General features: G+C 46.3%; 2 protein-coding genes across 2 annotated transcripts; one reads left to right on the plus strand and one right to left on the minus strand.

Moving 5' to 3' along the window:
- The first annotated feature begins 10,352 nt into the window (after positions 1-10,352).
- LOC140213087 (putative nuclease HARBI1) lies at positions 10,353-13,307 on the plus strand. Its single transcript, XM_072284198.1, has 3 exons — positions 10,353-11,123; positions 11,214-11,355; positions 11,868-13,307. The coding sequence occupies exons 1-3, from the start codon at positions 10,578-10,580 to the stop codon at positions 12,365-12,367; spliced, it is 1,188 nt and encodes a 395-aa protein (XP_072140299.1). The 5' UTR covers positions 10,353-10,577; the 3' UTR covers positions 12,368-13,307.
- Positions 13,298-16,615, minus strand: LOC129381096 (uncharacterized). Its single transcript, XM_055063635.1, has 5 exons — positions 16,219-16,615; positions 16,047-16,155; positions 15,716-15,833; positions 15,009-15,352; positions 13,298-14,613 (listed from the first exon to the last, which is right to left on the minus strand). The coding sequence occupies exons 1-5, from the start codon at positions 16,482-16,484 to the stop codon at positions 14,365-14,367; spliced, it is 1,086 nt and encodes a 361-aa protein (XP_054919610.1). The 5' UTR covers positions 16,485-16,615; the 3' UTR covers positions 13,298-14,364.
- Positions 16,616-17,144: the final 529 nt, after the last annotated feature.

Below are 17,144 nucleotides of genomic sequence, written 5' to 3' on the forward strand. Positions count from 1 at the left end.
TTGCGTATAATAAAACTTCTTGCGTGGCCGTGTAAGGTTTTCGAGCACTTTCGGCACGTTTACCACCCCATTCGGCCAACTCTTCTTTCCTGAGGGTCAGTTTTAGCGTCATTCTTAAGCGTCCGTTGCATGCCGCCGTGATTTTCGCCCAGCCACCACACGCTAAGTAAGGGAAAGCCGACCAATCGCAGACGCCGGCACCACCCTCTTCATCCGGTTATCGATGTTCAGTGATCTGGCTCTGCCCCAGCGAATCCCTCTCCACTTGACCGTGCTCCTCGCCTCTTGTCAGCCAATTAGATACGACAAGCCGCTCAGTGTAGGCAATGTTATTCGTTTTTCAAGCAAACAAAAGTGACCTCCTATGAACGAAGAGAGTGTTTGATTGGTCCATTCAGACAACACTGCGGGTGACCGCCCGGTGCTTGCGTCGGTGGTTACGCAAATTTGACGTCAAGAGATTGGAATAGAAACATATGGGAATAGTTTTACGTTATAGGGCCCCATGTTTCATTATGCCGTGTATGGTAATATGGTATGGTGTATGGTGTATGGTCAAATTGTTGACTTGTTTTCTGCTTGCTATATATCGCTAAAATAGTAAATCATTGTAGATGGAATTTATGGTTGTTATTCGAAGGCTGATAAAAAGTGGTTCTGTGTGAGCGAGGCGCGGTGCGTTAGCAATTCCACGAACAGATTCTTTTTTTTTTTTTTACAATATCAACAGCTCAGTATTGTTAGTTGGGGTGGTACTACCCCGACTAGGTGGCAATAGTTAATGGGCGATAAAAATAGCGAATTGTATATTACCACTTCAACGGTTCGTGGTAAACAGAAACGTAATCTTGTTAGTATGCCAACACCTCTGGCAACCTTCTTGGAAATAAAATCAACGTGATTATTCCATGTTAGGTATGTATCAAGTATAACTCCAAGACTAGTCAAGGGTAAAACGGACGCCGACCAAAAACATTAAAGGAAAAGAAACCAAGACGTTTCGGTTTCCATACGGGAGCCTTTCTTTTTAAAGGGGGGAGATAATTATGTACGTATGAATAGACCTTTGACTATGAGCAATCCCGACCAGACGAGTTTTCATCAGTATGAATAGACCTTTGACTATGAGCAATCCCGACCAGACGAGTTTTCATCAAACTCTTGATTACATATTTCCAAGACTCTTGAAGCAGGGAGCAAGTTCAATTATAGAAGTACCTATGATGAGGTCGCCGTTAAATATGGCGTTTTTATTTTTTGCTTGAAATAGCACAGCTTTTGTTTTAGTGCTACTAATGGTTAGTGAGTTGAATGAGCGCCATTTATGTAGTTTATTAAGGACGTGATTGCAGCGTGGAAGTAGCTCAGTAGATATAGAAGTCGTAAAAAACAAGCTAGTATCGTCAGCATAAATAATGAACTAAACGGTCTCATCAATGCTTGTGATGTCATTAATATAAAGATTAAACAACAAGGGCCCAAGGATACTTCCTTGTGGTATCCCAGAATTAATTTCCATGACGTTAGAGGTATGAGTGTTGATGATAACCCCTGGCGGCGATATTGTAGGTATGTTTTTAGTAAATCTAGAAATACTCCCCTAAAGCCATAGAGTTCAAGTTTCTTTATTAATATCTCGCGATTAATGTTATTGAACGCTTCAGAAAAGTCAACGAAGATACCTAGGGCTAAAAACATGTTTTCTATAGCACTCAAGATTAATTCTTTTTGGGTTAATAGTGCCAACTCTGCCGAACGACCCTTGCGGCATTCAGATTGGGAATATTTCAGTATGTTATGTTTGTCACAAAACGTAGTCATTCTATCGGTAATTAACTTTTCTATGGCCCTTGAATATGTGGTAAGCATACATATTGGTCTGTAGTTCGACATTTCCTTGTCATCACCATCTTTAGAGATGACACTCGCTATTTCTAGCTGCATTGCCTTAGGAAATTTGCCTTGTGCAAAGCAGATATTGTAGATGTGCTCAAGGATAGGAGCGATAATATGTATGATGTATTTTGCTGGTCCAATTTGTATATCATCGCAATCTCGGGATCTCCTGTTTCGGAACATTACAAATCCTACTTGAATTTTATCCGCACTGGTCGGTTTCAGGGATGCGCTATCACGGTTAGTATATGTGAGGTAATCTAAGCTACGTGAATCATGAGGATTGTCAGCTAAAGTTGCGAAAAATGAATTAAAGGAGTTAGCTAGAGATATTCCCAATCTTGGGCCCTATAACGTAAAACTATTCCAATATGTTTCATTTCCAATCTCCTGACGTCAAATTTGCGTAACCACCGACGCAAGCACCGGGCGGTCACCCGCAGTGTTGTCTGAATAGACCAATCAAACACTCTCCTCGTTCATATGAGGTCACTTTTGTTTGCTTGAAAAACGAATAACATTGCCTACACATAGCGGCTTGTCGTATCTAATTGGCTGACAAGAGGCGAGGAGCACGGTCAAGTGGAGAGGGATTCGCTGGGGCAGAGCCAGATCACTGAACATCGATAACCGGATGAAGAGGGTGGTGCCGGCGTCTGCGATTGGTCGGCTTTCCCTTACTTAGCGTGTGGTGGCTGGGCGAAAATCACGGCGGCATGCAACGGACGCTTAAGAATGACGCTAAAACTGACCCTCAGGAAAGAAGAGTTGGCTGAATGGGGTGGTAAACGTGCCGAAAGTGCTCGAAAACCTTACACGGCCACGCAAGAAGTTTTACTATACGCAAATACGCCCATGCTCTCCGGCAGGTGTCAGTAGCCAGCGTCTCAGCGATTGGTGGCAGCCATCTTTTATTCCCTTCGGAACGGGGCAGCCTGCGGCTATTCCGAAGAAAATTCAGTTTTGTTCGGCATATTAATGCATCTTTATCGCGTACACATCCCTTTGACGCGGTGAGTTTGTGCAGTTTTGTGACGTCGCATGACAGGCAGGTGAAGTGGGTGCATCCCGAAAACATTTTACCAATAGCCGATGGCTAATGGCGAAAAGGGGTCGAATCAGAAATAACTGTTTTTCTTTTTTCTGTCAAATCATGCATAATCAGTGTGTACACATCATATCAGATGGGGAACTATCGCGGTTTTCGTGACGTCGCGTGACAGACAGGTGAAGTGGGGGTGGACGAAAAAAGTTTTTCGCCAATCGTGGAGGGCTGATAGCAGAATTGGAACAGAAAAGTTTGGAATAGTTTTACGTTATAGCGCCCCTTGATACACCACCTACAGTTATGTCTGGAATATGGTTGTGGCCGAGTACCATGTTAAGTACCTTCCAGAGAATGTCGCTACGCTTTACCACTTTGGTATTGAAAATATTGTGAAGGTAATGCTTTTTGACTTGTCTCAGAACTGCGGTCACTTTGTTCCTAAATCCCTTGAACATCCGCAAATCGTCCAGTTGTATTGTTTGCAAGAAATGCCTGTAAAGAGTATCTGGTAGATGCTGAGTGGCTGGTATAGATGCTGGTAGAATTCGCAGAAGGGAAGAAGCTGCTAATAATGAACACCTTTTTCAGGAAGCGTAGCAACAGGAAGTGGAACTGGAAAAGCCCTAATGGTGAAACAAGAAATAAAACTGATTTTATACTTTCTGCCGATTCCAGCATAGTGCAGGATGTAGAAGTGATAGGTAAGGTAAAGTGCAGTGATCATAGGTTAGCGAGGGCTAGGATTCACCTCAATTTGAAGAGAGAAAGGGTAAAATTGGTCAAGAAGAAACAGGTCAACCTAGACGCAGTAAGGGTAAAAGCAGACCAATTTAGGTTGGCATTTTGCAAACAAATATGCAGCCTTAGAAAAGAGAAGATGACATAGAGGCAATGAATTTAACCGTAACTGGGCTGGTTTCAGAAGCAGCAATTGAAGTGGGACGTAAGGCACCAAGGCAATCAGTAGGCAAGCTCTCACAAGTAACAAAGGACCTAATAAAGAGACGGCAAAGAATGAAAGTGTCCAACTCAAGAGATAAGATAGAATTCGCAGAACTGAAAAAAACTGATCAACAGGGCGAAAACAAGGGATATACGAAATTATAACGTGAGAAAGACTGAAGAAGCCGCAAAAATGGACGCGGCCTGAAATCAGTGAGAAGGCAACTTGGCATAGGACAAACCAAAATGTATGCACTGAAAGATAACCAGGGTAATATCATCAGCAACTTCGAAGGTATAGTAACAGCAGCGGAAGAATTCTATACTGACCTGTACAATACCCAGAGGAGTCAGAATGCCTCCATTCGAAGCACTAATGAAGAGGATACAGAAACTCCTCCTATAGCTAGCGATGAGGTCAGAAGGGCCTTGCAAGAGATGAAACGGGGAAGAGCGGCTGGAGAATATAGAATAACAGTCGATTTAATCAAAAATAGAGGAGACATAACGCTTGGAAAACTGGCGGCTCTCTATACGAAGTGTCTATTGACTGCAAGGGTCCCAGAAAACTGGAAGAATGCAAACATTATACTAATTCACAAAAAGGGAGACGTTAAAGAAATAAAAAAATTATAGGCCCATTAGCTTACTCCGAGTATTATATGAAATATTCATCAAGATAATTTGCAATAGAATAAGGGCAACACTGGACTTTAGTCGACCAAGCGAACAGGCTGGCTTCAGGAAGGGATACTCTACAATGGATCACATCCATGTCGTTACTGAGGTAATCGAGAAATCCGTAGAGTAGAATCAGCCTATCTATATGGCTTTAATAGATCACGAAAAGGCATTTGATTCAGTAGAGATACCAGCAGTCATAGAGGCATTACGCAGTCAAGGAGTACAAACCACCTACGTAAATATCTCGGAAAATATCTACAGAGATTCCACTGCTGCCTTAATTCTGCACAAGTAGGAAGTGACCTATAAAGAAAGGGGTTAGACTAGGAGACACAATCTCTCCAATGCTATTCATTGTGTGCTTGGAAGAAGTATCTATTAGACTAGGAAAATTTAGGAGTAAGGATCGACGGCGAATATCTCAGCAACCTTCGGTTTTCCGATGACATTGTTCTATTCAGCAATAATGCAGACGAGTTACAACAAATTATTGAGGACCTTAACAGAGAGAGTGCAAGAGTGGGGTTGAAGATTAATATGCAGAAGACAAAGATAATCATTAATAACCCAGCAAGGGAACAGGAGTTCAGAATCGCCAGTCAGCCGCTGGAGTCTGTGAAGGAGTACGTTTACCTAGGTTAATTAATCACAGGGAACGCTGATCATGAGAAGGAAATTCCTAGAAGAATAAAAGTGGGTTGGATCGCAAACGGCATTCATTGTCAGCTCCTGACTGGAAGCTTACCATTATTATTGAAAAGGAAAGTGTACAACCAGTGCATTTTACCGGTGCTGACATATGGGGCAGAAATTTGGAGACTGACGAAGAAGCTCGAAAACAAGTTAATGAGCGCGCAAAGAGCGATGGAACGAAGAATGCTAGGCATAACTTTAAGAGACAGAAAGAGAGCGGTTTGGATCAGAGAACACACGGGTATAGCCGATATTGTAATTGAGATTAAGAGAAAGAACTGGAGCTGGGCAGGTCATTTAATGCGCAGGTTAGATAACCGTTGGACCATTAGGCCTACAGAATGGGTACCTAGAGAAGGGAAGCGCAGTCGAGGACGGCAGAAGACTAGGTGGGGAGATGAAATTAGGAAATTCGCGGGCGCCAGTTGAAATCGGTTGGCGCAGGACAGGGGTAATTAGAGATCGCAAGGAGAGGCCTTCGTCCTGCAGTGGACATAAAATGGGCTGATGGTGATGATGAGGATAAATGAATGAATGAATTTATGAAAATGTAGTTGTTAAAGAATATTTAACCGGTTTTAATCCAGTTTAGCGATTAACATAAGTGTACCTTTAAATGTCGGTAGACAGGCCCTTGATGCGGTCAACGTCACCTAGTCAACGTCAACATGGGCCAGCATCAATTGACCGAATTTGAGCGGATTTTCTGCTTGCTTGCACGCTGACCTAAAGAATAAGAACGACACCCTTTTGCGTGCCATATACTGACAGCATAACGAGGTGCCAGTCAGCGATCATAGAAAAGCAAATCACGATGTACCAGTCGATAATCAACTGCTCTTATTTTGGCCACTCTACTTTGCGGAGAAAACCTGAGTTCTAATGAAAACTCTTAATTGTTTCTAATAAATCGAATCAATCAGCAAAACACATTCTCAAGTTTCCTTTTAAATTATGGGGTTTTACGTGCCACAACCACTTTCTGATTATGAGGCACGCCGTAGTGGAGGACTCCGGAAATTGTGACCACCTGGGGTTCTTTAACGTGCACCTAAATCTAAGTACACGAGTGTTTTCGCATTTCGCCCCCATCGAAATGCGGCCGCCGTGGTTGGGATTCGATCCCGCGACCTCGTGCTCAGCAGCCTAACACCATAGCCACTTAGCAACCACGGCGGGTCAAGTTTCCTTTCGAAGGGCTCGATCACGCATAAATCTTAGAACAGGAAAGGTGGGAGACCACTGTGTCCAGAGAGAGAGAGAGAGAGAGGAAAGGGGAAAGGCAGGGAGGTTAACCAGAGAAAATGATCCGGTTGGCTACCCTACGCTGGGGAGAGAGAGGAGGGGGAGGTAAAGTGGTAACAAAGTAGAGATAAGGAAAGGAAGGAGCATAGACACACAATCACAATCGGTCACTGTCACCGAATACTGTCATCGCACAGCACAGTGACACTTGCAGCACTATCACCATCTGTTCAGGCTACAGCCGCCTGTCTAATTCTGTCGCCCTCAAAAACCGCAACAGTGCCCTCGTCGCCCTCTGCTGCGATGGCTTATGATGGCGGTATTTTAAAATAAGTTCCTCTGTGAGAGGTCTTTGAAGAAGGGTTATGGTATACGGCCTTATAGGTGCGGCAATCTTTAGGGGTGCCTCATATTTCATGGCCACCGCAACTTTAGCGCCTTCTTAATGTAGTTATTTCCTTTCAGTCCCCTTTTCCCTTTCCCCAGTGTAGGGTAACCAACTGGGCTCAGTCCTGGTTAACCTCCCAACCTTTCATTTATCATTTGCTCTCTCTCTCTAAGAAGCCTAAATAAAAAGGTGCGCCAACATGAAGAAATGTAAAACATACACAGCAAAATTTAAGTGCATGAACAATGCAACCCACGCGCGGCAACACCGAGGACGCTAACTATAGTAAAGAAAGCACCACATGGAGAGAGGTACAAACTCGCTCGTCGCTAACACATTACATGCACTGCATCAAATGCAATGATGGGGGAAGGGGGTGGGGGGTTCCTGGAACACCACACTCTTAAAAAAGCTTGGACCTTTTAGGGCGTATCTTATTCCGCACTCTTAAAAAAATTACACCCATTGGGATTTATCTTTTTCGACAACAATAATCTTCATCTGTCTCGCCCGCATTTATTTTCTTTAAAGCTGCGGGCCTGGTACTTCCAAATCACGAACCGCATGCGCGTTATCAGCGTGTCATAGCATCCTCGACCGGAGAATAGCGAGCGCAACGTTTTGAATAAAGGAAACGCAAGCAAGGCAAATGACGATTATCATTGTGGGACAAATAACACTCCAACGGATGCAACTGTTTTAATAGTGCGAGCCTGCGCTGTGGGATAGCCCGTGTACCAAGTTCAAATAAACAAAACATGACGAAAGACAAAATTCAACCAAGAAATCTCGAAAAGTGGCTAGCAGGCTCATGGGCAAACAATATGACGCCGATGATAGAACTTGTCAAAAATCTGTAACTCGCCGCTAACGACAGACAAGGACTTGACTACGAAAGACCAGCACGTTAGGATACATATCTAGAATATCTAGATACTGATTTGAAACCTCTGTTAAGAGGTCAGAGTTAATAAAGTTATTCTTCTTCTCCTTAAAAAAAATGTGTATAACAGTTCTTTATTTTAGGCGTTGAAACACTCGACAGTTGTAAGTTCGGCCTTGCATTGAAACGCCCAAAGTGTGCAAAAAGCGTGTGTGTTTCGGCTTTATTCTAATGGACATTTTTTTACCGGTCGGTGTTGTTCAGCGCTCTTTCACCCCAACGTGTCCCTCATGCATGACACATGCGCCGCCATGGTACAGCAAATGGCGCTGGCTAACATTGTCAGGGCGAATGTTATTACACGCACGCAAATACCCAAGAAAGCAGACGGAGGGACTGCCGGCGTCACAGCTCATTTCGTACAGCTTCGCACGCGTCAGGGAGAGGTTTCGGGTTCGGCTCCCACCCTCGAAAAAAAATATTTTCTTCCCATTTCGTTTTCCTCTGCCTTTATTCATCCTACGAAGCTTATCGCGAATTTAACCATCACTCATAATTCATATACATTGCGCAAAAGAAAAAAGGAAAAAAAAAGACAGAAAGGCAACAATTTCCCCCATTGATTTTCTTGGCTTCATGGTTTGTTGGCTTGACATTGTGTCTGCTGTAGTACACATTGCATGTGAAATTTTAAATATGCGGAAAGCCGAGTGCAAACCCACCTTGCTCGCTTCCTTCGTTCTCAAAACTATACTCTGCGTGTTTACATACCGCATGTTCCAGCTAACGTTAGCCAAGCTGTTCAACGAAAAAGAAAGAAGTTTAAAAGAGCACGGTGCAAAATACAAATATAAGACATAGAGTATTCGGAGGTCACGGGTGCGATATTGTACGCGTTCCAAAATCGAACGGAGGCGGTCCGTTCCGTTGCGTTCGTCCGATAGCAGACAACACGGAATGATTGACAGCAGATATCACGTCACAATTGACGTCATGGCGTTCGTCACGGTTCAAATTGACCAATCGTGTGTGGCTGGGTGGAACGGACCGCCTCCGTTCTATTTTGGAACGCGTACAAGATCGCACCCCTATGTCTGGCGACCGAACACCGAAGGTCTTAAAATTGTATATCGCACCATCTGTTCTTAATTTTGTTTTCGTTGAACAGCTTCGCTAACCTAGCTGGGACCCCCTATATAAACATTTACGCTGAGCAGATTAGCATCTTTCTGAAATTATTCTGTTGCTGCGATATTGCTTGCGAAAACGATTGACATCCCTAAAAGTGCACATGAAATAAGCAGTGAGCAGCATTTAAAAAATCAATATGGCTAAGCAACTTGCGCTGCTATGTATTTGAGGTTCGTCCCGCTTAGCACCAAAAACGCCGCTGTTTTATGCGATACAACCCAAGTCGGACGACTAGGGCGCTACTGCACGGTAGGTACGCTTACATGCGCGTTCAAGCAAGGTACTCGTGAAGTTTGGAAGCGATGCCGATGTCTGTGAGTGCCGTCACAACAGCAAGGAAATACACGATCTGTGAGTATTAATGGTTCAACTGGCTACGCCGCCTTACAGGGACCACCACGATGCGAAAGCGCGCGTATTTCTCGCCTGCCGATAAAGACGAAAGCACTGTTGAGAGGAAAGAGGATCCTGTTTGAACACTTTATGCCCCGGAGCCAATGGGGCGAACGAAAAGGGCAAGACGCTTCAGCTACTTACGACCACTCGGATTATTTGCACAAGTCTTGAGTATGAATAGCAGAAAAAAGAAAAGCCAGGGCTACAAAGGAGCCCTATCACGGAGCCGTAGGGGATGTGTCAAATAGGCGCTACGCATCGAGCCTTGTCGGAACGTCACATCCCCGACTTGGCAACACCTCCCCTCGTTTCCCCGAACTCAGCGTCGGAATGTTTGTCCTCGCGGCCCCCTCGCACCAATCTGGCCCAAGAGCAAACGCTCGCCCTGTAGCTCCGGGTACAAGGTGTTTGCATTATTCATCGCTCATTTCGAACCGGGGTTCGCTCGGAGCTGCAGTTGGGCGACTGCTGGACCACTTCCGATAACTTCTCGCGCGCTGCTCGGCGAAGGTGAGGGACGCCGCCGCTCCGAGCGGGGTCTCGAGTGTAGGCCCGAGGGCAGAATGCGGATTACGCATTAGCAGCGGGTGACCCCTCAGGATTAAAGAGCTATAATCCGTGGAACAGCTCCATGGACGCCAACGAGGACCGGGAACCTCCTTGCTATCGGGATTAAACAGGCCGCTAGCAGATGGCACCACTTTCAAGAGGAGGCTGAGGGTCACCGATAATACGCAGGCTGGGACGCCCTTTGTTTTGGCCGTCATTGCTTTTCTGTACTCTTGAGGCCCGGTATAATATCATTTATTCCTGTTCATTCGGGCAATAAGTGCTTCATTGGAGACGCGATAATTCGCTATAGACTATTGTGTTTCAAAGCTCCAGGGATAAATTGGAGGGGGAGCTAGACTTTCTTGGCAGTATATCCTATTTTCTTTGGAATTCAATCCGTCTAAGTATGCGTTGTACGCGACGGGGAGACCTGGGGTGCGATTTTGTAGCAATTCTATTACTTTTTCCATGCCTTTTGCCGCCATCACTGAGCAGCCATTGGTCGAAAATGACCGGGCCGCGCCCATTTTGTCTGTCAATCACGCGACGTCAGGAACCCGCAAAAACTGTAATCGTCATCGTGACGTTGAGGCACTCATTATGCGGAGCAAAAGGCACGGATTTTTGGAACGGCCAGAGGCAGGGTCGTTTCCGAAGGCATGAAAAAAATGGCCGCCCCTCTGATCGCTATGGCCGTGGCTCTTCGTCGTCGCCGACGTGAACAGGGAGAGCCAGACGACGCGTTTGACATGCCGGATGACCATTTTCGACGGCGTTTTCGCCTCTCGAAGGGAACGGTGCGGTTGTTGTGCGAGGAACTGGCGGGGGAACTAGAAGCTGAGCGAGCGACGGGACTGTCGGTGGAGCGGAAAGTGTTGTGTGCGCTGCGCTTCTTTGCTACCGGGAGCTTCCAAGCGTCCGTTGGGAGCGAGGAGACGATCCGTGTGTCGCAGTCGACGGTGAGCGAGTGCGTGCGACGTGTGGCAGAGGCTGTCGTGAACGCAGGGGCCCGCAACAAGTGGGTCCATTTTCCAAAGACAGCCGAGGAAAAGGCAGCCGTGAAGGAGGGTTTCCTTCGGCGCGGCGTTATCCCCGGCGTCATCGGATGCGTAGACGGCAGCCTCATAGCCATCATCGCACCCAAGGGTGAGCGCAAGGCTGTGTTCATGTGCCGCAAGGGATACTACGCCCTCAACTGCATGTTCGTAAGTAAAACTCACGTTTTCTGCGATCCTTTTTGAAAGTTACGTTGCTCTTGCCAACGGGCACTTTCTCTGGTTTACGTTTTACCTCAGATCTGCGACGCGGACATGAAAATCTTGGCCTTGGACCCTATGCGACCGGGGTCGGACCACGACGCTTTTGTCTGGCGGACGACATGGTTGCGCCGGCGGTTCCAAGCGGGGCGCATCGTGAATGCCGGGGAATACCTCCTCGGTGAGAAAAAAACATTTTTTTTTGGCGCAGTCACGCTTCAGCAGCGCAGAACGCCGTGTCCGCTCCAACCCAAACTTTTAACCAAACCACAAGAACATCAGTAATTCCGGAGTAAAAAAAGAAAATTAAGACATTGACTGCCACCATTGGCAATGTTCGAAGTGTTAAGTTACAAGCACATTATGTGTCTGCGAGGAGCTGACGAAAGCAACACGTATTAGTGCTTTCTGCACCCAGTGACTGCCAGAAGCAGAAGAAATGAACACACATTACTGCTACTACTGTCATTGATAGCACCAACAAGTGTTGATTTCTTGTTTGTGGCAGGCACCGCGTACACTTGTAAATTGGTTAAGAGTTTGTGACGGGTATGGACATGCTCAACTCATGCTTTTACTTGGGACTTGCAACCCTGAAGTCTACCTTTGTTGAATGATGCTGTAGCTTTCCTCAGTTGACAACTTGCCTCTCGTCAGCGGAGTACTCAATGTACTATTTCCATCTTTGTGCAGGTGACAGTGGCTACCCCTTGGAGCCGTGGCTCCTTACCCCGGTTCCTGGCCATCCTCCAGTGCACACAGCCGAGGGGCAGTACAACACAGCACATGCCGCCATGCGTTCCGTAGTGGAGAGGTGCATTGGGCTCTTAAAGAGCCGTTTCCGCTGTCTTCAGCGATATCGCACCCTCCTCTACGAGCCGGAACGTGCAGCCAACATTGTCGCGGCATGTGCTGTGTTGCACAACCTTCGCCTTTCTGAAGGCGACGAGTCAGGCGATGACAGTGATGACGACAGCAGCAGCGGCAGTAGTAGTAGTGAGCTTGACAATAACGGCGACCCCATGCCACACAGTCTGCCCCGTAACACGGGCTCTAGAATGCACTACTTGAGAGGGCGGGCTGTTCGCGACAATGTCATTGGCATGTTTGGAACAACCCGTGCGCAGCACATGCGTTATTTGAGGAGCGTGCGGCGGCAGCTGCGACGTCAACAGCAGCGTCAGCATCGTTAGGTGCATGCACACAGTTTTAAGTAATTGCATTGTGCATTTCATGCTGTGAAATTGCAGATACATTTCCCGTGCTAAGTTGTAGTTGATGTCTGCGTAATGCAAAGCATTCATGATTTGTTGAGAAATGTAAAAGTTGTTAAAAAAATTAAATTATGGGGTTTTACGTGCCAAAACCACTTTCCGATTATGAGGCACGCCGTAGTGGAGGGCTCCGGAAATTTCGACCACCTGGGGTTCTTTGACGTGCACCTAAATCTAAGTACACGGGTGTTTTCGCAATGCAGCCGCCGTGGCCGGGATTCGATCCCTCGTGCTCAGCAGCCTAACACCATAGCCACTGAGCAACCACGGTGGGTACATAAAAGTTGTGTAGTGAAGGGTTATGTAAAGCCTGCACTTATAGTAAGTAAAACAGTATCGTTAGAGGTGACATATGAGATTGAAAGCAAGCTAAAAATAAGTGCATATTCAAAGTGTCTGCCACAATTTGCTTGCTGCTGCTGTCGTCATCTAGATGCATGTAGCCCGATTCTTACTCGTATCCCCTTACGCATTGATGGACATAAGCACCTGTCTCCTCACTTTCTACTAGCACAGAGAAGCTCACAGAAGCCAAGATGTACAGTGCACGCCACACCTTCCGCTCCATGGAACGTGCTGTTGCACGCGCAGCTTCTAGGTCCTCCACCATTTTGTCTCGCAACAACGGCAAAGTTCCTTTCGAGTGACGAAAATGCCGTCCAACTGGTCATCCGACATGTCAAACGCTGTGGCTCCCGTGAAGTGTGTGCACGCACGAGCAGTTGATAGATTTTAACAAAGTGACCTCACTTGTATATAGCAGAACTCAGCAATGTTAATCAGTAATATTTGTACAGTGCAAGCTAGCACTAGAAATGTGGTTGCGATGTGTAAATAAAAGCACTAGAGGAAAACTGCACCTTTCTGTATTTCAGTCTTCAACATACACTTGTTTATGCACACATCACATGCGACAGTCTCTACATTGAAGAAGTGTGAGAATCATGAGTACTCAGTAGTAGAGACATTATGCAACATATCACAGACACGTTGGAATAAATATCGGATCACATTGTTCTTGCATCGTAATATATCACAGGTAACGGCATGCATCGTTTAAGAAAACTGTTGTACACTGCACAAGTACACAGTAATAACAACTGGCTTAAACTGCACCAGAAACAGAAATGAGCAGGTGCTTAAATCACATGCCAACCGAATATTTATCACAGCGAAATGTATAGGTACATCACTACATGTGAAAGGAACATGCTGTTGTGGCGCTCAAACTGAAAGAGCCATAGCACCATATTATGATATTCAGTAAGACAAACTGCATAAATATTACACACAAATTGCACCACAAGGGCTAAAATACAATGTATCACAACCTGAAAGATTACTGAATGACAACAAATTGTTTGATAATGAGACAGATGTGCAAGAAAAGAGACATTCCAGCTCAGTACGTAGTGACACAAACAAATATGCATATGCAACAAACAAAAAATAAACATTACAAATGAAAAGAAGGAGCATAGGCAAGGAATTTTCATAACTTTTTTCTTTTTTGCTGTGTATATTGACAGGTTGCTTTCGACATTATAGTAAGGCCTGAAAATTTCACCATTCGATGACAAGGATTAAATTGTAGAACACTTGTGGCGTCGTGCTTAAATTGACATGACAATAACTAGGCACCTCAAAATTGCAGCGCCACAGTCGGAATGCCCGCACACACCAGGCCTACAGGCACTTTTGCAGGTGAGCCTGATGGTGTGCACGCTCTTATGGCTGAAGTAAACCTTGAAGAAAAAATTCATGCTGCAACGGCTATGCTACTTATGGTTGCATTAAAGGGTGACTTCAGCAATTATTTATTTGCAAACTAGCAATATTTGCCCTTCATATCATTAATACATCAGCAAATTTTAAGATAAGTTACAAATTCCTTGCCTATGCTACCTTTGCATCCTTTAATTATGTGGGGCCTGAGAGGGGGGAGGGGCTTGGCTGCCACCATGCCCCAGTGCAGCCAGCAGCAGCTGAAGCAGGCGCTCGTTGGTCTCGTGCGACCGACGCGCCACTTCGAGGCGTTGCCGCTGCACTTCAAGGCGCTGAGACTCCACTTCCCGCATTGCCGCCACCTCCTCCCCGAGGTGCCGCAGGCTCTCCATGTGGGCCTCGTGGTGCTGCCGCAGGCTCTGCAGGTGGGCCTCGTGGTGCTGTTAGCAAAGATGTGTAATTAGTTTAATTACAGAAGCTCAGTAACAGGGCCTTTGTGTGTTGCATTCATCCCCATTTGCAGGCTATTGTCTTGTCATTGTATATTCAAACACTGGAAATATCTTTCTGGCCCATCAAACTTGTGCCGTCGCATTCCATTAAGATGTGTTACATTGCTATACCTGCTTCCTTGAATTCAACGCCACTTTTTTCTTTTTGCCACATAATTGCGTAGATATTTACACATGTTATATCACGCGAATGTGTACAAGATATCACCACAGGACTACACGTATACATTATGCTTGTTCACTGATTAATATAATTTTTAGAGAGGTCATATGCTCATCAATTTCATACGCAGAAAAATATACATCTGTGGCCTTGCACATACCTGCCGGTTTTGCTCCAGCAGTTGTTGGCGGAAGCGAGTGTCCTCTTGAACTCTGGCTTCCTCCAACTGGCTCTGGCGAACGTATGCGGCAGTAGCCGTCATCACAGCACCATCAAGTTCCTGCTGCCTGGGCTGTCTACGGGGAGCCCGTGGCTCTCGAGGGGTAGGCTGCGGCACCTGGGGGGTAGGCTGTGGCACCTGCGGGGTTGGTTGCGGCACCTGCGGGGTTGGCTGCGGCAGCTGCGGGGTTGGCTGCGGCACCTGCGGGGTTGGCTGCGGCACCTGCGGGGTTGGCTGAGGCACCTGGGTGGTAGGCCGCAGCACCTGGGGCGTAGCCGGTGGCTCTTCATGCAAAGCAAAAGCAAAGACTGCTCATTCACTGTTATCCGACCTACACAGATTGATTGTCCTAACCAGTCACTTTGAAATGTCATTATAGCTGCATAGCTACAAAAATGATACACAAAACAGGTAGTTAGAGCAAAAGATGCCACAGAAAGTTGCTGGTAGCAGTAACCCTTAAGAAGCACAAGGAATCTCTATTACAACATGATGTCATTTGTAGTGTTGCATTTCTCCTCCATGAATGAGAGCTGGATGTTCGACACAACGGTAATAACAGCAGAGTGACGTACTTTACTTCATAGCAAGATCATACAGCAACTGCAAACAACAATGCTACTACAAAAGCTAGGTCACTGCCTTACGTGTAAGGCCACTTGGCCCAGCAACAGCTGCAGGGCCCGACACCACGAAAGCAGTTGTCGCTGGTAGATTTCTGCGGGAACCGCTGGGCCCTGCAGCTTCCTCTGAACTTGCCTCGTCCTGCAATCAGAGTAGTGTTCAGACATTGCGAGCAGTGTGTGCAATGCGCATCATGTACACAAGTTGCTGCTCAGAGTACATAACCTATATTGTCACTTGCACAAAAAAAAGGGCTTAAAAATTTTGCAATATTGTGTTACAATGTAATGCTGAAAATTTGTGAGGTCACAGCAGGTCACACAAACAACACTTCTTTAAATCCAATGTACGCACCTCGCTATCGGGGAAGTACTCAGGGGGGGAAACAAGGACCCCTCCTGTCCTCATAAGGACGTCGAGGACGCGGCCGTCCACGCCACCCACTTTGCCACCTCCAGTAGCCCTGCAAACACGGCAACAACGACAACGTGAAACTACGTTACTGTCAGCATCATTAGAAGCTCACCTCTTCTCGCTCGCGGCCCTGGCCGCTTCTTTTTTCGCTTTATGGGCCATCTTGGCCCAATGGTTCCGCCAACGGCTGGTGGCCTTTACGGCTGGCCCCTGTGCGTTAAGCACCGCCGCCACCTCCTCCCACAGTTCGTTTTTTCGAGCAGCAGTCATACGTGGCGAGAACTCTGTAGAAGCTCTCGCCAGGTATGGGTGCTGCTCGATGAACTGCACGAGAATAGCCGCCTGCTCTTTGGACACCCGCGGCCCTTTTGCTGCCATTTTCTCTTTGTCAAATTGGGAATTTCAGCCGGCCCGCAGCACAGTAAGAAATTTAGAGGCAAACATTCTGTCTAAGCTAAGCGCCTGCATAAAGTGCTCACTACGACTTATATCTGCCTTTTTATACCACTAATGTAAAAAAAGGTGAAGTCACTACTCACATTTAATGTTGTAGCAGCTTCTTTCTCGGAGCGTATCAGTGCAGGAAGTATTACCGATGCAGCGATAACTTTAAGGAAGCTATCGTTATGTCATGGCGGTGCCCTATGGAAAATGCCTTGACAGTTCTCGATCCACTATGTTGCAAAGTTTCACCTCGGGGGCTACGGATAATTCTTCTTGGCTCTTCCTAAAGAAGAAATTATCACACGTCAGACATGCAGCGAAAACCACACGACAATGCAAGCACTACACGAGCAATAATTACTCACCTCAATCAGTATCTGACGGGGGCGGGGCCGCAATTACGGGCACGCAAGGGGCTGTCAGCTGTTCAGACAGACACGCTAGGGGCTGTCAGCTGTTCACAGGTAAACAAAGGCTGCCATTTTGCTTGCGCTCAACGGCATGGATTGGATGCACATCCGACTACTATGTGGCTACGACTTCAAAAATAGAGCACTTGCGTTTGCATTTCTTTGGACTGCGGCAGCTTTTGCG

This window comes from Dermacentor andersoni, chromosome 1, assembly GCF_023375885.2.
Source record: "Dermacentor andersoni chromosome 1, qqDerAnde1_hic_scaffold, whole genome shotgun sequence".
Taxonomy (NCBI): Eukaryota; Metazoa; Arthropoda; class Arachnida; order Ixodida; family Ixodidae; genus Dermacentor; species Dermacentor andersoni.